The following is a 23,421-nucleotide window of genomic DNA, read 5'->3' as shown; positions in this document are numbered from 1 at the left end:
TCAGGGTCAAGACAGCGGAGCCATACTGCCTCATTCTTCTGCCCTCGGGGAAGGTGTGATTTCTCCAGCTTCTGGATTTGCTGTTATCTCTCCCAAACAGTGGTTGCTTCTTAGTGGTAACATTTCATTTAAGTTTTATTCTTTTTTACCTTTCTGCATTTTTAATATTTTTGAATATGAACAAGTATAATTTTTACAATAAAACAAAGAATAATTATCTTGTCAAAAATAGTCCAGAGAGATGATGAAAACCTGAAATGATTTAGTAGGAGCAGAGATCAAGAAGAGAAGATGAATTTGAGAAGGAAAGATTTAGGAAACAGAATTGACAGGGCTTGGTTTTAGTAGTGGGAGGAGACTGCTGAGTAGTAAAATTTGTTTTATGTGGGGCACCTGGGTGGCTCAGTCAGTTAACCATCTGACTTCAGCTCAGGTCATGATCTCATGGTTTGTGGGTTCAAGCCCTGTGTGGGGCTCTGTGCTGACAGCTCAGAGCCTGGCACCTGCTTCAGATTCTGTGTCTCCCTCTCTCTCTGCCCCTCCCCCACTCATGCTCTGTATCTCTCTCTCTCAAAAGTAAACATTAAAAAAATTTTGTCTTATGTAATTATGATCTCTTTAAAGAAAGATAAATGCAGCATAACAAAATAAAAGTGGGGTTTTGGACTCATATTCACAGCCATCAAATTTAAATATGTCTCATTGTTTACAGTCATTCATATGCTTAAGATGATTTGCCTAGTGCGGCTCTAGGGTGGCTCAGTGGGTTAGGTATCCAACTCTTGATCTCAGCTCAGGCCATGATCTCTTGGTTCCTGGGGTTGAAGCCCCACAGCAGCTCGGAGCCTGCTTCAGATTCTCTCTCTCTGCCCCTACCCACCTTGCGTGCATGCGCTCTCTCTCAAAATAAATAAATAAGCAAACATTTTTTTTTTAGAAACCCCACAAATCTTTAAAAAAATAAAAGATGATTTGCTAAGTATTTTTTTTGGTCCACAAAATGAATAACTGTACATTTGGTGTCATTAAAAAAAGCTTCGTTTATTTTCTTGTGTAACCTTTTGTTTTCAGTTTAATTTAGTGATAACAAAGCCCTATTGTGAGCATGTCTTACCACGATAGATATTGACCTGCAGAACAACAGAGAAGGCCTAAACAGGAACATTGGAAGAGTATTAACTGTACCACAGACATCGGATGGCAGTTTTTCCCTCTTAGGCACGGGGTTAAAAATGTACTTCCATGCGGGGCGCCTGGGTGGCGCAGTCGGTTAAGCGTCCGACTTCAGCCAGGTCACGATCTCGCGGTCCGTGAGTTCGAGCCCCGCGTCAGGCTCTGGGCTGATGGCTCGGAGCCTGGAGCCTGCTTCCGATTCTGTGTCTCCCTCTCTCTCTGCCCCTCCCCCGTTCATGCTCTGTCTCTCTCTGTCCCAAAAATAAAAAAAAAATTTAAAAAAAAAAAAAAATGTACTTCCATGCTTTGAAGAAAGAATTTACAGTGGGCTTCCCAAACTCACATCCGATTTCCAGTTACAAGATCAGAATGTTCTAACCATGTTGATAAACTCCAGAGAAATAAATTCTCATGAGTACTCTAGTCAAAACAAAAGATGTAGCTGATTGTAAAACTGGTGAAGTATTAAATTGTATTCTGTTTTCTGTTAAACAAGTTTGGTATTGCTGTTTCCTAGCATTTTTTCTTTAAACAATTACTTTTGGCTATATGTGTTGACATTAATGGTCTGTGCAGAAAAGGGGCAAATGAATAAAACAGTGTATCCCATTTTGTTATTTCCTTGTGTGAAAATCAGTCTCTAATGAGATGTCCCCAAAGAGTGCTGCTGTTCATCAAAACATGTGCCCTAGATCTGAGTGAGTTTAATTATCATGGGGACTGTGAAATGAGGACATTTAAATCAACCTAAAGTGGAAAAATCCAGAAGAGGAACAAGCAACATATCTCAGGCTGTGTAGAATTAATTTTTAACACCTCTTTTCTCTCCTCCTGGAAGGAATGATTTTTGGAAGTGTCAGTAAGGTTCATCTCAAGCATGTTTTTGATAAGCCAGTATATCAGAAGAAGATCAGCGCATTCATAGCCAGCTTTTTGGATACAGAGATCAGCTCTTTGCATAGACCTCCCTAAGCAAAGTGCTAATCTCTTCATGATGTCTAGGTTACTGTATACTAATTTCAGTCTCACATATAATAATCTTGATCGAGAGAGAAATTGTTTTATTAGGAACATTATCTGACTCAACATTGTGAAGAACTACTCGCTCTTACCAGAAAAAAAAAAAATTTAGGATCTGAGGTTAGAAAATAAAAACATGTCTACTGAATAGAACTCCTTTTTATGAATCTCCAGTTTGGTTTGGTTTGTGGTTTGTTTAACAAGTAAACATAACAAGATAGCTAAACTAAGAGATGGGGAGTATGTGCATCTATGATTTTTGCCCAGCTGTCCTTTCTCCTAGGCTATATGCTCATTTATTAGCCAGCTAGAGTCTAAGGACATGACTGCTTGCTAAGTGTTCAGTGAATTACAGCCTAGTTGAAATATTTTGTTGGAATATGAGAGTTTATCTCAAAAGCTGAATGTATTATGTATCTTACCATGCTTAGTTCTCATGTCATTATGTGATGATGTGAGGGGATATTTTACTATTTGTTTGTTTATTTGTGTTACATGTTGACACATATTCTCTCAATCGGACCCAATTAAATAGGCCTCAGTGAGGGACCTCTCCAAACTGTTAAATGGATTTGTTCGATGTCACAAAGCAAAGAAACATAAAATCTGACCTTAGTCCCTGTATTATTCCTGCGGGTATTTCATTTTTCTCCCAAAACATTTCTTTATCCTTGCCCAACATTGAATTGTATAAATGCTCCAGATAGCAAAGGAAATAGACATGTATGTGTCAGAGATAGTGACTGTGTGTAAACAGAAAGGGAGCAAAAAGAGTCCTAATTAAAAATATTTACACTGGAGCAGACTGCCATGTATAGTAGAGGCCAGGACCCTTGTTCTTTATATTCTGGTAAGGTAAAAGCATTCTTCAGAAAGCCTGGTAAGTACAGAGTGACACATCAATTAATTACAGTGATACCTCAGTTGGAAAATATTTTGAGTTATTGGATCTCAGCAAATTATGATAAACTTCATCTCTTACACATCTTTGACTCAGTAAGGGATTGAAAACATCAAATATGTTAACTAATGTATCAGTCAGCTCTGATATTGGTAATGATAATGATAACTATATATATTGTCATTATGGCATTTTCTGTCTCTGGAAATGCAGCTCTTTCTTCGGTACCACTAGCATCTATGTATAAAGGAAAAGAATTGCTCGGACCTGAGCCAGCTTGCCAAAGTTCTACACTCAGTGTGTGAATCAGTTATAAAGGATTTATTCTTACAAATGTGTTTGCCCATCAGTCCAAAGGTACCGTTGAAAACCTGAAACTCTCTCTCTCTCTCTTTATTTATTTTTGTAATTAAAAAAAATTTTTTTAATGATTATTTATTTTTGGGGGAAAGAGAGAGACAGAGCATGAATTGGGGGAGGGTCAAAGAGAGAGGGAAACACAGAAGCCAAAGCAGGCTCCAGGCTCCAAGCTGTCAGCACAGAGCCCAACACAGGGCTCAGGCCCATGGACCCTGAGATCATGACCTGAGCCGAAGTCGGACGCTCAATCGACTGAGCCACCCAGGGGGCCCCGTCTCTCTCTTTTTTTAATGTAACACTTCAAACATGGCAGCTGTATATTTTGATTTAAAAAAATGTTCAACATTTAGAATCTAGTCTTCCCCCAGGCCTGGAGATTTCCTAATAATTTTCTGAGATGTAAGTACTGAGGATATAAGATTGAGGAAATACTCCAGGACTCCACGTAATAAGAATTTTTAAGTGATTAGAAAAGAAGACAATAAGAGGAAAATGTGATTAACAGAAATATAAAGTGTTTTCTATATCAGTTAAGTAGTTTTTCAAAGCCCATCAGCATGAAACTAATATAATTTCTCCTAGAAAATCATTTCTTTCTTTCTTCAGTGTTTTTCCTTTTTTCCCTCATTCCTAGATTGAAAAAGAAAAAACAGGCCAAACAAAATGCAGAGACAGCCTCAGCTATTGCCACAAGGACCCACACTGGAAAAGAGGATGCGAAAGCAGTCATTTTAGAACAAGACAAGTGCAACATTGCTGTGGAAGAGGAGTATATCACTGATGAGAAAAAAAAGAGAAAAAATAATCAGTTAAAGGAGATCAGGCGTACAGAACTGAAGAGATATTATAGTACTGGTGAGTATTGGTGGCAATCTGGTAGTATTTTCATTTTATTTCATTATTTTATTTTATTTTTAAAATTTTTAATGTTTATTTATTTTTGAAAGAGACTGAGACAGAATGCAAGTGGTTAGGGGCAGGGAGAGAGGGAGACACAGAATCCGAAGCAGCCTCCAGGCTCTGAGCTGTTAGCACAGAGCCCAACAGGGCTCTGGTGTGTCTGGTGGGGAGGTGCCCCTGCCCCTCCAAGACGTCAGGGTTTCTGTTTGGGTCTAGTTTAGAACCTTTCCTTAAAGCGGGGCCATGCTGCCAGGGTTCGCCTTCAGACTTTTTTTTTTTTTTTTTTTTTAAACCCTCTTTCGAGTCTACAGAAATGTCTTTCAGAGGATCAGGTCTGCTCTTAGTTTCATTTTGGTTTCTCCCACTCTTTAAAAATCAGTTCCATGAGGATAGACAGAAGCCGTCATGAGTGTGCTGTGCACGGGGCTGTCTCTGTGCAGGTGCAAGGGTGTCCTGTGTGCATGCACACACGTGTGTCGATGTGGAGATGGGGTACACTGCTCCCCACTTCAGCCCCAGCCCTAGTTTTCCTATCCATGCAGTTAGGGACTTAATTTAAAATCCTTATTTTGTAGGGCCGCCGCCTCCAAAACACACTGCTACAACATTCTAATAAAGGCTCATTTAACCCCCTCTCTCATGTTGTGTGAATATCCATGTTTAGCAACATTTTGACCTGCTGTAGAAGACTTAGTTTTGCAACATTCTAATTTTTTGTTGTGTAAAACCCTATATTGCTCATTGCTTTTTGTTTTGAGTGCATAACTTACATCGGCTGAAGGAGGGGAGGGTGGGGAAGAGTGGCTTTCATTCCAAGATCCAGGGATTTGGGGGATAGGAGGGATATTGACATTAGGGGGGGAGGTGTTTTTACACCAAAAAATTAAGAGTATGCAAGCATTTCTATTCCTCACATTTTTCTGTGTGCCTGGCAAATAAATACTTGTCTTATACTAAAAAAAAAAAAAAAAAAAAAAAAAAAAAAGAACTCATGAGCTGTGAGATCATGACCTGAGCCGAAGTCGGACGCTCAACCAACTGAGCCACCCAGGCGCCCCAGTATTTTTCATTTTAAAAGTCTGTCATAGTTTTTAAAAGAATATTGATAGGGGCGCCTGGGTGGCTCAGTCGGTTGGGCGTCCTACTTCAGCTCAGGTCATATTCTCATGGTTCATGGTTTGAACCCCACATCTGGCTCTGTGCTGACAGCTCAGAGCCTGGAGCCTGCTTCGGATTCTGTCTCTCTCTCTCTCTGCCCCTCCCCTGCTCACGCTCTGTCTCACTCTCTCTCTCTCTCTCAAAAATAAACATTTAAAAAAAAATTTTTTTAAAATAAAAGAATATTGACATATAACTGATGATTGTCGTCCTAATAACAGTTTATTGAGAGCTACAAGGTGCCGTTCACCCTTGTTTTATATACATAATCTTGGGTAAAGGATGACAGTGACATAATGTTGGTGTGTCTCATTTAACTTTGGGTTCCCAGCCTCCAGCACCTAGTGTGCCCTAATAAGTATCTATCTAATGGCTGGTCACTTACCTTGTATGGGAAATGCTTTTCTTAAGGTATATAGACATATCCTTAAATGTGTTGCTACACATGCCTGTACTATGTGGCATCAGCTGGGCAATAGAAAATGGTGGAGACGTGGTCTAGCATCCATCAGTTTAAAAAAAAAAAAAAAAAAGACCATGACTTAGTTTTAGTTGAGGGGATTTTTTTTTTTTTTAAGTAACCTATGCCCAGTGTGGGGCTTGAATTCATGACCCTGAGATCAACACTTGCATGCTTCACCACCTGAGCCAAACAGGCACCTTTAGTTAAGGGGAATGTTAAAATGAGTCTGCAGTATTATAGAGTTTCTCAGAATATTCATTGCATCTGAAACTGTGTCAACAAAAGTAGCATAGCCAGCGTAATGGAGGTGATAATCCCACTTGAGTGTGATGGAGGTGATAATCCCGCTTTACCGGGATCACCCATCTCACACATGCAGGCCTGGGGTATGTTCCGAAAAGAAAGGGAACTGAGAGCCAAAACTTGATGTGGCATACAGGTTACAGGGTAGGTAAGACTGCTAGGCTAAGAGAGAGAGACAATGGGGTCTCTGAGAACGGGGTGCATTACACTATATGAAATGTGCTCTTGTAGCAGAGACTTCTCCCAAGGGCCCCAAGTTTGGTCACAATTAATGCCAAAGTTTCTGGGAGACATATCTTGTCTCCATTTTAATACAACTTTCTGGCAGTGCTCATCAAAGATATAAGGGGCTCCCTTTGCAGTGGTAATAAATGTGACTGGGCAGACATTTCTCCGACAGAGACAGATGAGGTATCTGCAGTGCAAAGTATGTGGTTTGTAGCAGTCCACATGTGATTCTATCATGTATTGATTATAATGTCATTATATCATGTATTACATAGCTTAATGGATGCTTTTAATCTCTAGCCATTTAGGATTTTATAAAAAGCTGTAATCGTCACCTATTGAATAAACTTCCTTGTGACTAGACTTCCCTTTTAAATTTAAAGTGTTGAGTATTATCCCTTATTTCCAAAAAGAGGAAGAGGATTAAGAAATTGCATTTCTCATCTTCTTTTACATATGACTCGTGCGAAATGGACACTTGAAAATGTGTGGCTTTAAATAGTTGTGCAGCTTAAATATTATCTTTTTTCATCTTTATTGTAAATGCAGTTGCTTAAGAAGTTTTTTCAAGCAGAGACATTTTGCTTTGTAGGGTTTCCCTGAAAGAGGCTGGTGGATTCCTATTGATTGAGGTTTCTTTTAGTCATGATGCTGTGCTGTGGATGCTGTGCTGGGACAGCTTTTAATGTGCTGCTCTCTGTTGCATGTGTAATCCTTTAAATCTGAAACAGTACCCTTCACTCTGCTCTTTACCTAACCAACTCTCACTTGACCACAAAATCACCTCAGGAAGCCCTACCTGTCCGTGGCCAGCTTAGACTCTCGTTCGGCACTCTTGTCATGGATTTATTTGTCTGATTTCCTATTTATAGGCTATCGTCACTTGGACCCTGTGTCATTAGCTTTGTGTAGTATCTGAGTTACAGGTGCTCTTTAAATTTGCATACATAGATGAATGTATACTGTTTCAGTTTGAGTTCATGAAAATTCTGGAAGGATATAGGTGGCAGTGCAATAGTTGGGTCAGAATTATTCTGTGCTTTTATTTGGTAGCAATAAGTAAAGAGATGCAATCGTGGCTTTTCATTTTCTCTTAAGAATGGTAATGATAACTGGTTTGGAGGTTTGGGGCATTTCCCTAGGAGAATTCAGTGCTAACAGAAAACCACTAGATGGCCATTGAATTCCAGAGTTCTTTGTCTCTTTTCACATCAGTCTCTAGAAGACAAACACCCATGTTGGCAGGTTTGCTTGATCTCATAGGGCTGACCTGGCATATTCCCTAGACTCCCATCCCTAGATGTTATTCTGTACCACTAGGTGGAGCAGTAGGTCTCAAATCAAGAGTAATCCCATTTCTACTTCTGGTGGCTCTCGCCTGGGGAGAACAGACACTAAAATGGGTTCTTGTCAGCTACACTAAGGATTTGGACTTTTCTGTAATCAGTAGGGAGCTATTGGGGGAACTCCCCAATTGTGTGTTTTAAGATGATAAATCTGAGGACATTGGGTAGAAATGAGCCTGAAGGCAAGTAATACTGGCTAGAGACTGGGGCAGAGGGGAAAGGGCCCCTTAAGGAGATATTTTGCTCATAGAATCAGCAGTATTTGGTGATCATTCTAGTGTGTGAAGGAGAAAAAGAACAGAGTCCAGAACAGACAAACTGGAAAATTTACGAAGGAAAAAAGAATTCAGTGTGTTTATGTTTGGAGATGTTTTTGAGGTACCAAGTGGATTTGTCTAGACGGTCCTAGATTTCAGGTGAAAAGCCTGTAATTTGCTACTCACAGGTGTAACATAACCCTCACATGTCACAGAAGTTAACAGGGAACATACAGAGTCAACACAAAAAGTTAATGGATGACAAATAATAAACAGACTGGAAGGACCTATAAACAGTATGTTGATAATCGTTTTCTCTGAGTACAAAAGTTGCAAGAGAGTTTTGTTTTCTTAATTTTTTTTACGTATTACACATTTTTTTTTACGTATTAGTGTTAGTAATAAAATATAGAAACTGAATAATATAGAGTAAACCCAAGGGCTTTGCAAAAAGAACATTAGACAAATTTGAAGTTCTATAATCAATAAAGAAGGAAAATAATAACTTTCTGTAGGTATCTATTTCTACATTGCTAACATCTACCTAATCTAAGGAAGCATATTTTGACAAAATAATGTGTTGTGTTTTTTTTTTTGTTAAATTAGATTTATCTATGCCTCATGTGAGCCTTGGGTAACAATTCATTGCTATCTCCTGACAGTTACAAGAATGCAACAGTTAGATTCCTATAAAAGATGTTACAGAAAGATTGAGTCATTGTAGTTGCCCCATTGTAACAAAATGGTGCAAATTCTAAAACTGTTTTGTTTCTCAGAGGGGAGTTGGAGAAGGAAGTGAATTAATTACATTGAGGCAGATGGTATCAGATAAATCTAGATCCAGTACCCAGTGTAGCACATGGCACAGGGTCAACATCCAAAAAGAATACTGCCCCAAAGCTTCTAGAATATATGAAGTCAACTCTTCTGTGCTTGCACTTACATTTGCTGATGCATGTGACTCTTTTTAAACTTATATTTATTTATGTGAACTCTTAAGGAATTGTTTGATAATCGTGCATCTTACTAGATGTGTACATATGTATCTTTTGTCTGGTCCATATTACAGTATCAAAATATATTTAATGGCATGAATTATATCATTAAATTCTTCTATATTAAAGGAATACGTTATTCTTTAGTCTTAGGATAATGCACATCCTTGCTTCTGTGAAAGTGGAGATAGGAATGGGAATATTCAAAGTGGGTAATATCCTCAGTAGGAAAGTTCTTTAACTGAAACACAGGTAGGCAGATGTAAAATTTGAAAAAGATGGAGAAATTTTACAAATATGGGAGGCAAGCCTAAATTGGAATAAAATATATTTTCGTGATTTTGTAGTGTTTTAGCATAAAAGTTTAATTTTTAAAAATACTGCAGTGAAATAGATATTTTAAGAGAATTGAGAAGTTATTTTAGCAAAAAGAAAACACTTAAGACTATAGGCACTTTTGTGATTGCATGGTCGAAGATTTATTCAGAGAGAACCTCTGCAGTGTTGAGAATCAATCTAGCTTTCAATAATCTGTCATGTTTGTATTAATCATTCAAATCATAGTTTTCCCTCCTGAATTCAAAAGAAACTTAATAAGAATAAAATAATGAGTGAAACTTTCTACTTTTCCTTTTTAAATATTTTTGGGTTTTGCTACAACATGAACATTAGCAATTGCTGAATTATTTCCCACAATTCAATCCTGACACATTTCCTGACACAAATTACGTTTTTGTAGACTTTTTCTAACCACATGTATGAATATTTCCTGTATGTCATTTCTGTTTCATGTAACAAGTTCTGAAAGCCAAAGTTATGTTATTATGAGAAATGAATTTCCAAATATAAAAGTAGGTCAAGCCACAACATATAATAACTTTGCCTTCTATTCCAAGGTAATGATCATTCTGGTAGTTCAGAGCCCAAAGAATCACACAATAGGGGCGCCTGGGTGGCTCAGTCGGTTAAGCGTCCAACTTCAGCTCAGGTCACGATCTCACCTTCCGTGAGTTCGAGCCCCGTGTCGGGCTCTGGGCTGATGGCCCAGAGCCTGGAGCCTGCTTCCAGTTCTGTGTCTCCCTCTCTCTCTGCCCCTCCCCCGTTCATGCTCTGTCTCTCTCTGTCTCAAAAATAAATAAACATTAAAAAAAATAAATAAAAAAAAATAATAAAAAAATCACACAATAAAGGATTAAAATGGACTTCAATGGGGAAAGAGGATGTCAAGAAATAATGTGTTTGTTTGTTTGTTTTTAATCAGGCAGAATATAGAGACTTAAGGGACTTGGGTATAAAATAAATTGATATTATTAGGATGGAAGTAATTAGGCCTGTGCTTCTTGGGCCCATCAGGGAAGTTAGATTAATGTTTAAGTGAAGTCATACCATGAAAACCTAGGTGCACAGGACAAACCTGACAAATGCCCCCAGAGTGCACAAGTTGTTGAGGAAGGAATGTAAATGATGAGAGCAGATGACAGGGGCGAGGCTTGAGCAGAGTCTAACAATCAAAGGTGTTCTTGGCGAAGAATCAAAACAATGGGAAAAGAAGCAGTAATCCGACACAGTGAAAGAAGAATGCTTTCATACCTGACTTTAGAAATCAAAAGAGCTCACCATATTTAGGCAGAATGAGGAAGGAGTATTCAGCATGTAGAGAAACTATGGCAGATGTTCACAGGTCACACATAAATGGTAAAAACAACCTTTATAAAAAATGTTACCTACAAAGGAACAAAGAGAGTCAGGCACAGACTTCACAGCGGTGAACACCAAAGGAATGAAATCTTCATAGTTGTGAAGTAAAAGCTGTTTTTCAAGCTCAAAGACAACAGGACATTCTCAGGCATACTAAATCTGAGAAACATACCATTTATGTCATACCTTTCCTAAACGGAGTTACTGAGTGGGAGAGACTTTTTCTTTTCCCCCTGAGGACTCTATCACAATCTAGTCCTCAAGAATGAAAGTCATTTTATGAAAGAATTGGTGGTGAGCATTACAACCAATTAAACATAAAATTGAAAAGATATAACCGTTGCAAATATAGTTAAAAGCATAAATATAAAAACTTAAAAAATAAAGCATGAATATAAAAAGGTATATTTTTTTCAGCTTTATGAGATAAAATTGACGTGACTTTGTATAAATTTAAAGTATACAGTGTTGACTTGATGTGTGTGTGTGTGTGTGTGTGTGTGTGTGTGTGTATGTATGTATATATCGCAAGACTATTGCCACTATAGCTTTAGCTAACACCTCCATAGGTCACATAATTACCATTTCGTTTTTGTGGTGAGAACATTTAAGATCCACTCTCAGCAACTTTCAGATACACAGTATAGTATTATTAACTATGATCACCAAACTGGAAGTTTGCATTCTTTGGTCAACATTTACCCATTTCCCCCAGTCCCCGAGCTCTTAGTAACCTGACAGTGATCAAGGGACACTCCTTTTTTTTCCTCTCACAACTCCAACACTCCCATTAACGTAGTATATTATAATCCATTCTTGTTATTGTTGAAGCAAAAAGTATAATCACTGAACCAAGCAGCTGTGTTTTAAAAAACCTGTTGTACTAGGAGCTAAAGCTGAGTCTAGTCCTATTATAATCTGTTTAATCTACATCTTGTTCCCTAATTGATCTGCAATATCACATTTGTATTAGGAGAAATCTCAATGTAAGAGAAATATCCAACTGTGATTTGGGCTGAGAAAAGGACAATAGATCAGATTACATGTGGTCAGTGATTTTTTTCAGCTTAAGTGATTTTTGAAAAATCAAATTAGAAGTGTACTGGGGGAGGTGCAAAGGAAAAATGCTCTAATACATTGATAGTGGGAGAGTAATGTGGTCACATCTTTCTGGAAGGCAATAACCATTTTTATCAAGAGACTTACCATTTGCATACTCTTTGGCCCAACAACTGTGTTGTAGAAATTTACCCTAAGGAACCAGTCATGTGCATATTAGAAGATTTAACTACAGTGACTAATATTGCATTGTTTTATTATTTTGTTACTTTGTTTTTACTTTAAGTTTTTAATTTCAGGTAACTACAGTGTTACATTAGTTTCAGGTGCACAATATAGTAATTTAACACTTCCATATATCCCTCTGTGCTCACCTCAAGTGCACTCCTTAATCCCCATCATCTACCTAACCCATTCTCTGGCCCCTCCCCTCTGTTTTTTTTTTTCCTCTGCTTGTTTGTTTTGTTTTTTAAATTGCATATATGAGTGAAATCATGGTATTTGTGTTTCTCTGTCTGACTTGTCTCTCTTAGCATTATAATCTCGGTCTCCATACATGCCATTGCAAATGGCAAGATTTCATTCTTTTTTATGGCTGAATAATACTCCATTGTGTAAATATACCACGTCTTATTCACTGCATTGCTTTAAATAATGGAAAAATAAAAATAACATAAATGACATAAAATGGAAGACTATGTGCCATTTAAAAATGATGTAGAAAAAAGATGTGGGAAATTTTCACACACACAAAATTTTACAGTAGGAAAGCAGGTTGCCAACAGTATATAGAGTATGATTCATTTTTGTGAAAAAAAAATAACTCACCTAAATACATACAGAAAGAGAGATGGAGAACTGCTGGAATTCTGTTCACGAGAATGTAAGCATTGGTTCTTTCTGAATGGGGATAAAATGGGTTATTTGTATTTCCTTCTCTTATTCAACTCTATGTTTTAATGACTGTATAGTTTTGATTAATACAGAATTTTTATATTTCATAGTTTCTTCTAAATTTTAAATTTACCCAACTAAGTTTTTGATTCACTTATTGAAAAAACAAAAGCGACCTTGAATTTTCGGATGGTACGAAAGAGAGTAGGAAGGAGAGTAGAAGCGGCTGTAGGCACAAGGAAGAGCAGAAAGAGCTTATTTTGGATGAGTGTCTCCTGTAGTTAGATGCTTTATTTCATTATTTAATTGAATACTCATCATGATTTAATGCAGGTGGTAGTAGCCTATTTTATAAATGAAAACACCTAGAACCTGCGTGACTCCCCAAAGGCCCCACCGTGGATCAGCATGAAGCAGGAATTTAAGCCCAGTCCTCTGGCACAGACACCCTAGCAAAGCCGTTGTACCCCGAGTGAACTCTGAGAGAGGAATAAGGCAAAAGTTAAGTAAAATTTTAGTGTCATCTCCACAGCCCGAGGGACATTGTTGTTTCTTAGTAAGGAGAAAAAGTTGATTATACGTGGAGTTTCCATTTCCCCTGAGCTATAATGTGAGTGCTGATAAGGTTGAGATTTCTGTCTGGGCTAACTACCTGAGCTCATCATATATGTGTGTCATCTATGTGTGACGTTGAAATGCTCTTGGTTTTATGGCTGCTATGTCAAAAGCTGACTCAACAACTGAAATAAACTGTTCACTTAGATAGGAGATTAGTTAACTCATTCCACAAATACTTGAGGGCCTGCTCCCTGCTGAGGGCCGCTACTAGGCTCTGAGGTAAAGAATTTAAACAACTCCCCCACCCTTCTTGCTTTCTAGATTTTGCATCAGCATGACTCACTTTAGTCAAGGACTGTATTGCCTGTGACATGCTTGAAGGAAGGAAAATAAGGTCTACAGGGCATTTCCCTTTGTGTCAAGAGAGGATAAAATCTGGAGTTCATATTTAGTATACTCACATGCCTGCCCTCTCCATCCTCAGGAGATGAGGTTCCTCATGACATGCCTTTTAAAAATTGTATTGTAACAGCTTATAATTCAGGTATTCCATAATATTATAAACATATTAAATATAACATTTAATATTTTCATTGCACTCTTTTTTTTTTAATTTTTTTTAACGTTTATTTATTTTTGAGACAGAGAGAGACAGAGCATGAATGGGGGGGGGCAGAGAGAGGGAGACACAGAATTGGAAGCAGGCTCCAGGCTCCGAGCCATCAGCCCAGGGCCCGACGCGGGGCTCGAACTCACGGACTGCGAGATCGTGACCTGAGCTGAAGTCGGCCGCTTAACCGACTGAGCCACCCAGGCACCCCATTTTCACTGCACTCTTGACAGAGTCAGGCCAACAATGTCAGAAATGTTTTATCACCGATAGGGAACACATTTCTTTAAACAATTACAAATCTTGTATTTTTATTCAAGGACATTTTCTTAAAACTTTATTTTAGAAAGAGTAAGTGTGTGAGCAGGGGCGAGGGGCAGAAGGAGGGAGAGAGAAAGAGAGAGGGAGAGAGAGAGAATCTCAAGAGTCATGGTCATCACCGAGCCGGACATGGCGGGGCTCGATCCCACGACCCTGGGATCATGACCTGAGCCAAAATCAAGAGTTGGACACTCAGTCGACTGAGCCACCCAGCCACCCTAACTTCAAGAAGAAGTTAATTTCTAACTTAACTTTTTAAACTATTAAATCTTGAATCTGCCTGTACTGATTTGAGAGTGATCTGAATTTTTCTCCAAGTCTTAGCTGGTGTTCATCCAACCTCATTTAATAGTAATTCTTAAGGTTTCCTGAGTCCTTTTTCATGCATTGTGGAGTGCTTTACCTTGATCGAAATGCCTTATGTAATCCTTACAGCAACTCTCTGTGGGAGTCCACACAGAGTTGGTATCCCCTTACAGCAACTCTCTGTGGGAGTCCACACAGAGTTGGTATCCCCACTTTATTTTATTTTATTTTATATTTTTATTTTTATTTATTTATTTTTTTTAAAGCAGGCTCCACACCCAACATGGGGCTTGAAGTCAGGATTCTGAAATCAAGAGTCACATGCTCCACTCACTGAGCCAGCCAGGTGCCTCTATATCCCCGATTTACATGCTGGGGGACTGTCTTTGATTAAGTGAAGTTACTTACTTATACAGTGAGCAAGGGGCAGACCGGGGCTGTCATTGAGTCTGTCTGATGCCAAAGCCTCCCCTCTAATGTGAAGTTACATGACATTTATGGGAAAATCCAGCCTTTTCTTACTGGCTTATACAAGCATTTTATTTTAAAGTTTATTTATTTATTTTGAGGGGAGGGAGAAGAGAGCATGGGAAGGGCAGAGAGAGGAGAGAATACAAAGCAGGCTCCCCGCTGTCAGCACAGAGCCTGGTGTGGGGCTCAGACTCACGGTTTGCAAGATCATGGCCTGAGCCCAAACCAGGAGTCCCACACTCAACTAATGGAGAAACCCAGGCACCCCTAAAGGCATTTATATATTACATTAAATTACTTCAATATAGTTCTGAATTTTGATATTTCACCATAGTGTTTTGATTGCCATGGTTTTATTATCATTTGTTTTAACAATACAGTGTTCCTACTGTCATTTTTCTTTTAAAGATAATTTTGGATAGTCTTATGATGTATTTATGCTTACAGAAATATGATGATCAATTCGGCATGTTTCCCTTCTCCAAATTTTTTTTTTTATTTTATTTAAATTGCATTTCATTTAAACAGTGATTTGAAGAGAAAGTGAAATTTTTACAAGAATGAGATTTCCAATTTAGGAACATTATATGTAGTTCCCTTTATTCAAGCTTCCATATACATACTTTAGTTAACCTTTTGAATTTTCTTTATATGTATCTTCCCATTATCTCATTTTAATTATTCCTAGACATTTTCTAGTTTCATACTGTTATGTCTGGGACTTTTCAAAATACACTTCTGTCACAAATATAAAAGACTATTATATCTGGCCACCTTGCTGAACAATTTTATGAGTTCTGGATATTTTCATGATGTTGGTTCTTTTGGTAGACAGTTAACTCATCTGCTGATCATGAAGATTTCATTTCTTTCTTTTCAGTATGTAAAACTTTGATCTTTTCCTTTGATTAGACTCCAAAACAAAGTTGAGTATAAACCACGAATTCTTACATTTACACTGGTTAGTGTGTTAGTATTTGCTGTCCGTTTCTGACAGAACTCATCTGGGTTGCCTCAGATATGCTTTAGGACAGTTTCGACTAGCACTTAATTTCTGAAGAGCTCACTGGCCAACCGGCAGCTGCCTGGAGTAGGTCCACAGGTGTTGTGTTGCAGTGCTGTGAAAGGTGGCCTCCAAAGAATGGCAGACTTTCCGTCTTCATCCTTGGGAGCTCCAAAGGGTCTGTCTCTGTGATGCTTGTAGTGTTGCTGCTTTCATCTCCACTACAGAGCTCATTTTTATGACCTTAAGTTCTTGAGGTTTAGACTTGCATCACATTAGGTTAGCCTCTTTTAGCCGAGTGGGAGACATTATGCCCCAAAGCCTTAAAAGCTTTGCTGGAATTGCTCTTAAGCACGTGTCTCCCACAAAACAAAGGGATAAAAGGAATGGGGTGGAGCTCACGCAGTGCCTGCGGGTATTTCCCCCCCCCTCTGCACACCTTGGAGTCTCTCTTCTAGAAAGCTGGGGTGGAGGCCTCACTGGTGCCTGAGTTCAGGGTGTGTTCAGGTAATGAACAAGCCACTACAGACCAGGAAGTGAACATTCTCACAGGGAAAGTGCTTTTGTTTTACAACTTTTAGGGATCCACTGATTTTTTTCAGAAGCAGATTTTTAATATCAAAGAGTAAAAATTCATCATGTTAAGGAAGTTCACTCCTATTCTTAGTTTTCTAACAGTTTTTTTTTTCCTTTTAAGAAAAGATAGTGGCTGATTCATTCATCCAAGGCTTCTTTGGCATGTATCAAAGTGATCAGATGTAGTTCTTCTTTTTTAAATAATTTATAATAATCTATCATATTAATTTTCTATGACTCCTGTATTTTGGGAATGAAACCTTTTGCTTAGGTTGATAATTCTTTTAATACCCTACTCTGTTCAAATTTCTATTAACTTAATGTTGACTGCATTATTATTAATAATACTAGCATTTGCTAAGCGCTTATTCTGTGCTGGGCTCTGAGATGAACACTGTCTTTGTTATCTCATTTAATCTTCTGAACAACATTATGAGATAGTTCTTCATTTTACAGGTAAGGAAATGGAGACACAAAGATTTCAGGTAACTTGGTTAACATCACACAGCTATGAGAAAGTGTCAGCATTGCTAGTTGAACTCAGTTCATTTTTGACCCCAAAACCAAATTGTAATCAGAAAAAATGTTTGGTGACATAAGGGAGATGACACATGACTTGATTTTATGGTTAATATCGTCAAACTGTCACAGCCAAATACATCAGTTCCCAGTTCAAGGAAATGCCTGTCATTGTAAGTAGATTCTGTTTATAAATCAGGGTGGCCCCATGCACCCCAATGTTAATAGCACACTATCAATAAAAGCCAAATATGGAAAGAACCCAAATGTCAATCAGCTGATGAATGGATAAAGAAGACGTGGTGTGTGGAATATTACTTGGTGATCAAAAATCTTGCCATTTGCAACAACATGGATGGAACTAGAGTGTATTATGCTGAGCACAATAAGTCAGAGAAAGACAAATACCGTATGATTTCACTCATGTGTAGGAAACAAATAGGTGAACATAGGGGAAGGGAAGAAAGAATAAAATAAGAAAAACAGAGAGGAAAGAAAACCATAAGAGACTCTTAAATACAGAGAACAAACTGAGAGTTGCTGGTGGGGAGATGGGTAGGGGAATGGCTAAATGGGTGATGGACCTTAAGGAGGGCACTTGTTGGCATGAGCACTGGGTGTTAAATGTAAGTTATGAGTCACTAAACTGTATTCCTGAAACCAATATGACATTATATGTTAACTAACTTGAATTTAAATTTTTTTTAAATCTTTATTTATTTTTGAGAAAGAGAGCGTGCACGCCTGAGTGGGGGAGGGGCAGAGAGAGAGGGAGGCAAAGAATCTGAAGCAGGTTCCAGGCTCTGAGCTGTCAGCACAGAGCCTGACTCGGGGCTTGACTCACAAACTGTGAGATCATGACCTTCGCTGAAGTCAGATGCTCAGCTGCCCCCCAGAAGCCCCAGCTTGAATTTAAATTAGGGGTGCCTGGGTGGCTCAGTCTGCTGGGTGTCCGACTTCAGCTCAGGTCATGATCTCACAGTCTGTGAGTTCGAGCCCCGTGTCAGGCTCTGTGCTGACAGCTCAGAGCCTGGAGTCTGCTTGGATTCTGTGCCTCCCTCTCTCCCCACCCCCCCCCCCCCCCCCCACTCATGCTCTGTCTCTCTCTGTCTCTAAAATAAAAACATTAAAAAAATTTTTTTTAAATAAATAAATCAGGGTACCTCTTTCTTAGAAAGATCTAGAGAGACATAGACAATTTTTGCCTCTACAAATCCCCCTCATTTGGATGCTGTGGAAAGCTCTCGTCCCTCTTTAGACAAGGTGTTGAGTGTCCTTGCTGCCAGCTCATGTACCCCATTCAGTTGGTCTTATGATGGAGATGGAAGGAGGAGAGAGCATTCATTGTTCAAGGAAAGTAAAAAAAGAAGACGTGCACACTGAGTCAGGCCATTACAGAATTGGTCCTGATACTTTTCAAATTCTATTTGTGCTTCTTCAGACAATGGATGCAGAAAAAAAGTCCACATACTGTCTTTTCTGTCCTTCCAATATCTGTAATAGAGGTTATGGAATCAAGATCCAAGGAATTCACAGTTGCCTTTTGTTTCTGTTTTCAAGGACAGTAGTGAACAAAGTCTACTGTCCTGACTTCACCGGGTTCCCAATGGTCTGTGACTGCAGCCAGGTTTAAATGACATCGGTATTGTTTTATTTGTGCTGTTTTTTTCTCAGAACCAGAACATCTAGCCAGTGCTGCATTCCTTCACATCCCCCAGCACACTCACAGCTGAGATCGCTCCTTGAATCCACCAAAATTCCCTCTTTCAATCTGAACCTCTTTTCTTATCTTTTCCTGTACCTGTTCTGCATCCTCGGTAGGCAGAATGATGCCCCTTACCAAAGATGTCTGTGTCCTAAAATCCAAAACCCATTAAAGTTATGGATGGAATTAAGGTTGCTAATCAGCTGACCTTAGGGAAAACATCCTGGCTTGTCCAGGTGTGGCCAGTATAAACTCAAGGGTCTTTAAAAGTGAACAAGGGCAGCAGAAGGGGAGGAAGAGCTAGGAAATGGCACGTGAGAGGACTCGGTTGGGTTTTGCTGGCTTTGCAGGTGGAGGAAGGGACCTTGAGCCAAGGAAAGCAGCCTGCTTCTAGGTGTTGGAGGAGGCAAAGAAATCAGTCTTTCCCTGGAATTTGTAGGCACTGTGATTTTAGCCCATTGAGACTCATGTCAGACTTGGAACCTACAAAACTGTTAGATACTAACTTTGTATTTATTTTTATGTTTTTAAATATTTATTTATTTTGAGAGCAACAGTGAGCATGAGTGGGGGAGGGACAGAGAGAGGAGAGAGAGAATCCCAAGCAGGCTCCGCCCTATCATCATAGAGCTGCACATGGAGCTCGATTTCATGAACTGTGAGATCACGACCTGAGCTGAGATCAGGAGTCTGATGCTTAACCGACTGAGCCACCCAGGCGCCCCTGTGTTTATTTTTGAGGTGGAGGCACATTTGTGATAATTTGTTACAGTAGCAAAAGGAAGCCAATACATCATGCAGTTCTCCTCACTCTAGCATCCTAGGGCCCCTCCCTTACCACTGCCCTGCTTGGGGCTCCTACACCCCACAGGTGGCTGTTACAGCACAGTATTTGCTTATTCCACACATGGTCTGTCACTGTGATGATTAGACCCCACCCCTGGGTGGACCCTTACTGCTTCTTTCAATGTTTGTATTATTAGAACCTTGGTAGTTTTATTTTTATTTATTTATTTAGATTCAAGTTAACATATAGTGTAGTATTGGTTTCAGGAGTAGAATTTAGTGGTTCATCACTTGCATATAACACCCAGTGCTCATCCTATCAAGTGCCCTCCTTAATACCCATCACCCATCTAACCCATCCCTGCACCCACCTCCCCTCCAGAAACCCTCTGTTTATTCTCTGTATTTAAGAGTCTCTAGGGGCTCAGTCAGTTAAGCATCTGACTTTGGCCTAGGTCACTCCTCTTCTTCCCCTTTTACTCGCCACCCCCCATCAGCCACACTTCTTTTGACTCCCCACCTCTAAGCCTTCCTTAGGTTCTGTCCTCAAACCACAGATATTCTTAAAATGTATTCCTTCATCAGTTGTAACCTCATCCAAGATTTTACAGACCACCACTGCAAGGGATTCCTTCACATCCAGCCTTCATGCCCCTCCAGGCCCTGGACCTGCTCCTGAACATCAACTTCATTCAGCCCCAGTGCATGGAGCGAGAGGAGTCTTCTGTCTGTACACTCATATCTAGGACATCCTCAGATGCAGGAGCCAAGAGCCTTGTGTTGCAGACACCTGGGGTTGGGGGAGACGTGACTTGGGGGCAGGGCACCAGATCCACCTGGGTGGGGAGTCAACACAGGTGTCCCCACATCCAGGGCTTATGAGAAATGAGATGGGCTGTGCCATGTTTCTTTCCTCTAGGGGTCTTGTCAGTTTTGCCACAGTTATTTCCTTATTAGGCTGGAAAAAACTGGCTCTGAAAACTTTTTTCAGAGGCGGGGCAAATAGGAGGTTCAGTTGCTCTGCCCTGAATGGCTCCTGAGGGACATCTGGCCCTGTTTCCCCTCTGGCAGTAGATACTCTTACATCATTTGCTCCAGGTTTTCCAAAGCAGGGGGAGGGTCCGAATTGTGTACATATAAGGTTCTGAGGAGGCTGAAGCTGGAAATAAAGGTGTCAGTATCACTGGGAGATAGTTCTACCCTTGGAGATGGTCATGGGTCCCCACCTGAAACGCTGGAGGTGGAACCCCATCCTGAAGCGTGGCAGAGCCGTCCTCGCCCGAGGCAGCTCCCGTCTCTTCTGGGCTCTCTCCAGGGCCAGAAGCCTCTCCAGTGCTTCATGGACTATGTGCTGCAGACTATGTCTAGGTAAGGTATACAGGACTTCACTTATGGAGACGCGTAGCTGGCCATCTTTAAAACGTAACGCAAAAGAAAAAAAAAATTAAGAATCCATCTGAAGTTTTACCTTGTGCTATAATGATATGAAGACCATCGAATTAGGTTCTAAGAATTTGCCAGTTCTTTGCTTTTAATATTGACTCAACAGTAAAACCTAGTGTTTGACTTGTGGCTTTGATAGTTTTTTGTTTTTTTTTTTTAATGTTTTATTTCTGAGAGAGAGACAGAGCATGAGCAGGGGAAGGGGCAGAGAGAGAGAGAGAGAGAGAGAGAGAGACAGAATCTGAAGCAGCTCCAGGCTCTGAACTGTCAGCACAGAGACCTATGTGGGGCTTGAACCCACAAACTGCAAGATCATAACCTGAGCCGAAGTTAGACACTTAACCAACTGAGCCACCCAGGTGCCCCTAGCTTTGATAGGTTTATATGATATTCCTGGTGTGATGCTCTATCAGTGAAAATGTTGCCCACAATCAAGTGTATCAGGTTCATTGACCTGTATTGGGAAGTTCATTCAAACATATATACCAGGTATCATTGTAAGGCACAAGATGTTCAAAGATGGTAGGCATCATGGCCTTTACCTCAAGAATTTCAGAATCTTAGATTCTGGAGGGAAAGCTCCCCCCCCCCCTTATTTATAATGTTACTATGACATTTTTCTGGCCTACCCACCTCTGACAAAGGAGAAGTAATTTTCGTACTAATTCAGGTACACAAGTTAACTTTATCCTGAAAGGCTCAGCTAGCACCTGTTTTTCTTTTGCAGGTGAGCAATATGGAAACTCAGGGTTTGGTGGCTTATAGCAGTGATTCCACTGGGACCAGAAACAATTATGCACAGTTTTCTGGACAGGTGTGGATCAGAAGTTGCCACAGATGGGAAGAGGAAGCTTAGGTTCTAGAAATAGGAAGCACTTACAAAAGGATGTGAAAAGCCTGTTCTGAAAGCAAGATTACCTACAATGACAACTGTTTATGGTGAAAAGGAGAAGGGCAGGAGTGTGGGACAGAGAGAGCAGAGCTGACGTGATAGAATACCAGATTGTGAGAGTTGTAAAGTAGTATGATGGGGTTTTTCAACAGGCCATGTAAAATCTCCCTATCTAGAGAATCTAGAGATCTAAAAAACACAGTCTCTTCTTCCTGAAGTAGTTTAGATGTGGTCACCTGAAGGTAGGGAGGTCACTTTTTTTTTTTTTTTTTTAATAGTCTGGAGGGATTTCCAAGGTCTCTTTGGTTCTATGAATGGGTCTGATTGAACATACAGATGACTGCAAAGGGACTCTAGGTACAGCATCTATGACTTTTTTCTTGGTTGTTAACATTAAATAATATAAAGGAACGATTTAAAAGGCAGATAAATCCCACGTAAATTAATTAACTATTTTCATGTTTCTGCATTACCTTCTGAGTTCTCACTCAGTACACCCATATTTGTCATGTGGATGTGATGATACTGTTGATCTAAGAGTGGGGCATGGGATGTTGTAGGACCTCAGGTGTAGAGCGCTGAGCTAATCACACTTCTTAGTTGGTGACATGTCATCACTGGTCAGAGCTGGGCTCCTTGTTATTTATTCATTAATTTCCTTATATCCTCATTCCTCACTCCCATTTCTCTTCCCACTGCATACCATTCTCCTGCATTCAGTGTGTAGGCTTTTATTTGGATGTGGCCTTGAAAAATGTATAGTTGCTCTGTGTGCATCTATTTTAAATTTACCTAATGGTGTTGTTCTGTACATCCCATTCTTTTTCTGTTGACGTAAACATGCTGCAGTGTATAGCTCAGGCTTGTTATTTCTCATTACTGCCTAGAATCCCAGAGCATATCTCCTACATTTTACTTACCCTCCAGCTTTCCCCTGCCACAGATGATGCGGTTATGTACATCCTCAAGCCAAGTGACTTTATGATATATATAAAGTATGTATCTCCTGGGAGAGGAGGTCTGTCGGTTAGATTGCTGAGTCATATGGGCTATATATATTTAATTTGCTGGAATGGCTATACCAGTTTACATCCCTTCTAACAGTTCACATCTCTGCCAACACTAGAATTTTCCAGCTTTCTGATTTTTGCCATGCTAATGGATGTAAAATGTTGCATTGTCTTAATTTGCATTTTTCAGATCACATGCAAGTTAGAGCATCTTTTCACAGTTAATTCAATTTTATATTTTTCGTCATTTAAATTTTTATTCACTGCAGTATGGCTGTCTGTGTTTTCAGTATCGGGGTTGATTATATTAAGATGCATTTAAATGAGAATTAATTTGAATCATAATGCAGCTGCTAAATTTCTGGGCTGACCAGTTCTGGCCTGTAAAAACAGCAAAGTCTATGGCCCAACTTATAATATGTTCTCCGGCATTTTGGTCGTCCCAAGTTTTCAGTATTATCAATAA

At 39.6% G+C, this 23,421-nt stretch overlaps 1 protein-coding gene across 5 annotated transcripts in view; it reads left to right on the top strand.

The window, feature by feature from the left end:
* NCOA7 (nuclear receptor coactivator 7) overlaps nt 1-23,421 on the top strand; it is a 154,486-nt gene that overhangs the window by 64,440 nt on the left and 66,625 nt on the right. For all 5 annotated transcript variants that reach the window (XM_053904523.1, XM_053904521.1, XM_019418269.2 and 2 more), the window contains one exon: nt 4,089-4,309. In XM_053904523.1, coding sequence (XP_053760498.1) covers nt 4,089-4,309 — 221 coding nt within the window. The remainder of the gene's footprint in view (nt 1-4,088; nt 4,310-23,421) is intronic.

Source organism: Panthera pardus, unplaced genomic scaffold, assembly GCF_024362965.1.
Source record: "Panthera pardus isolate Hobbes unplaced genomic scaffold, ASM2436296v1 HiC_scaffold_17, whole genome shotgun sequence".
Classification (NCBI taxonomy): Eukaryota; Metazoa; Chordata; class Mammalia; order Carnivora; family Felidae; genus Panthera; species Panthera pardus.
The sequence above is the reverse complement of the archived record's forward strand: the minus strand, read 5'-3'. Positions and strand labels throughout refer to the sequence as shown.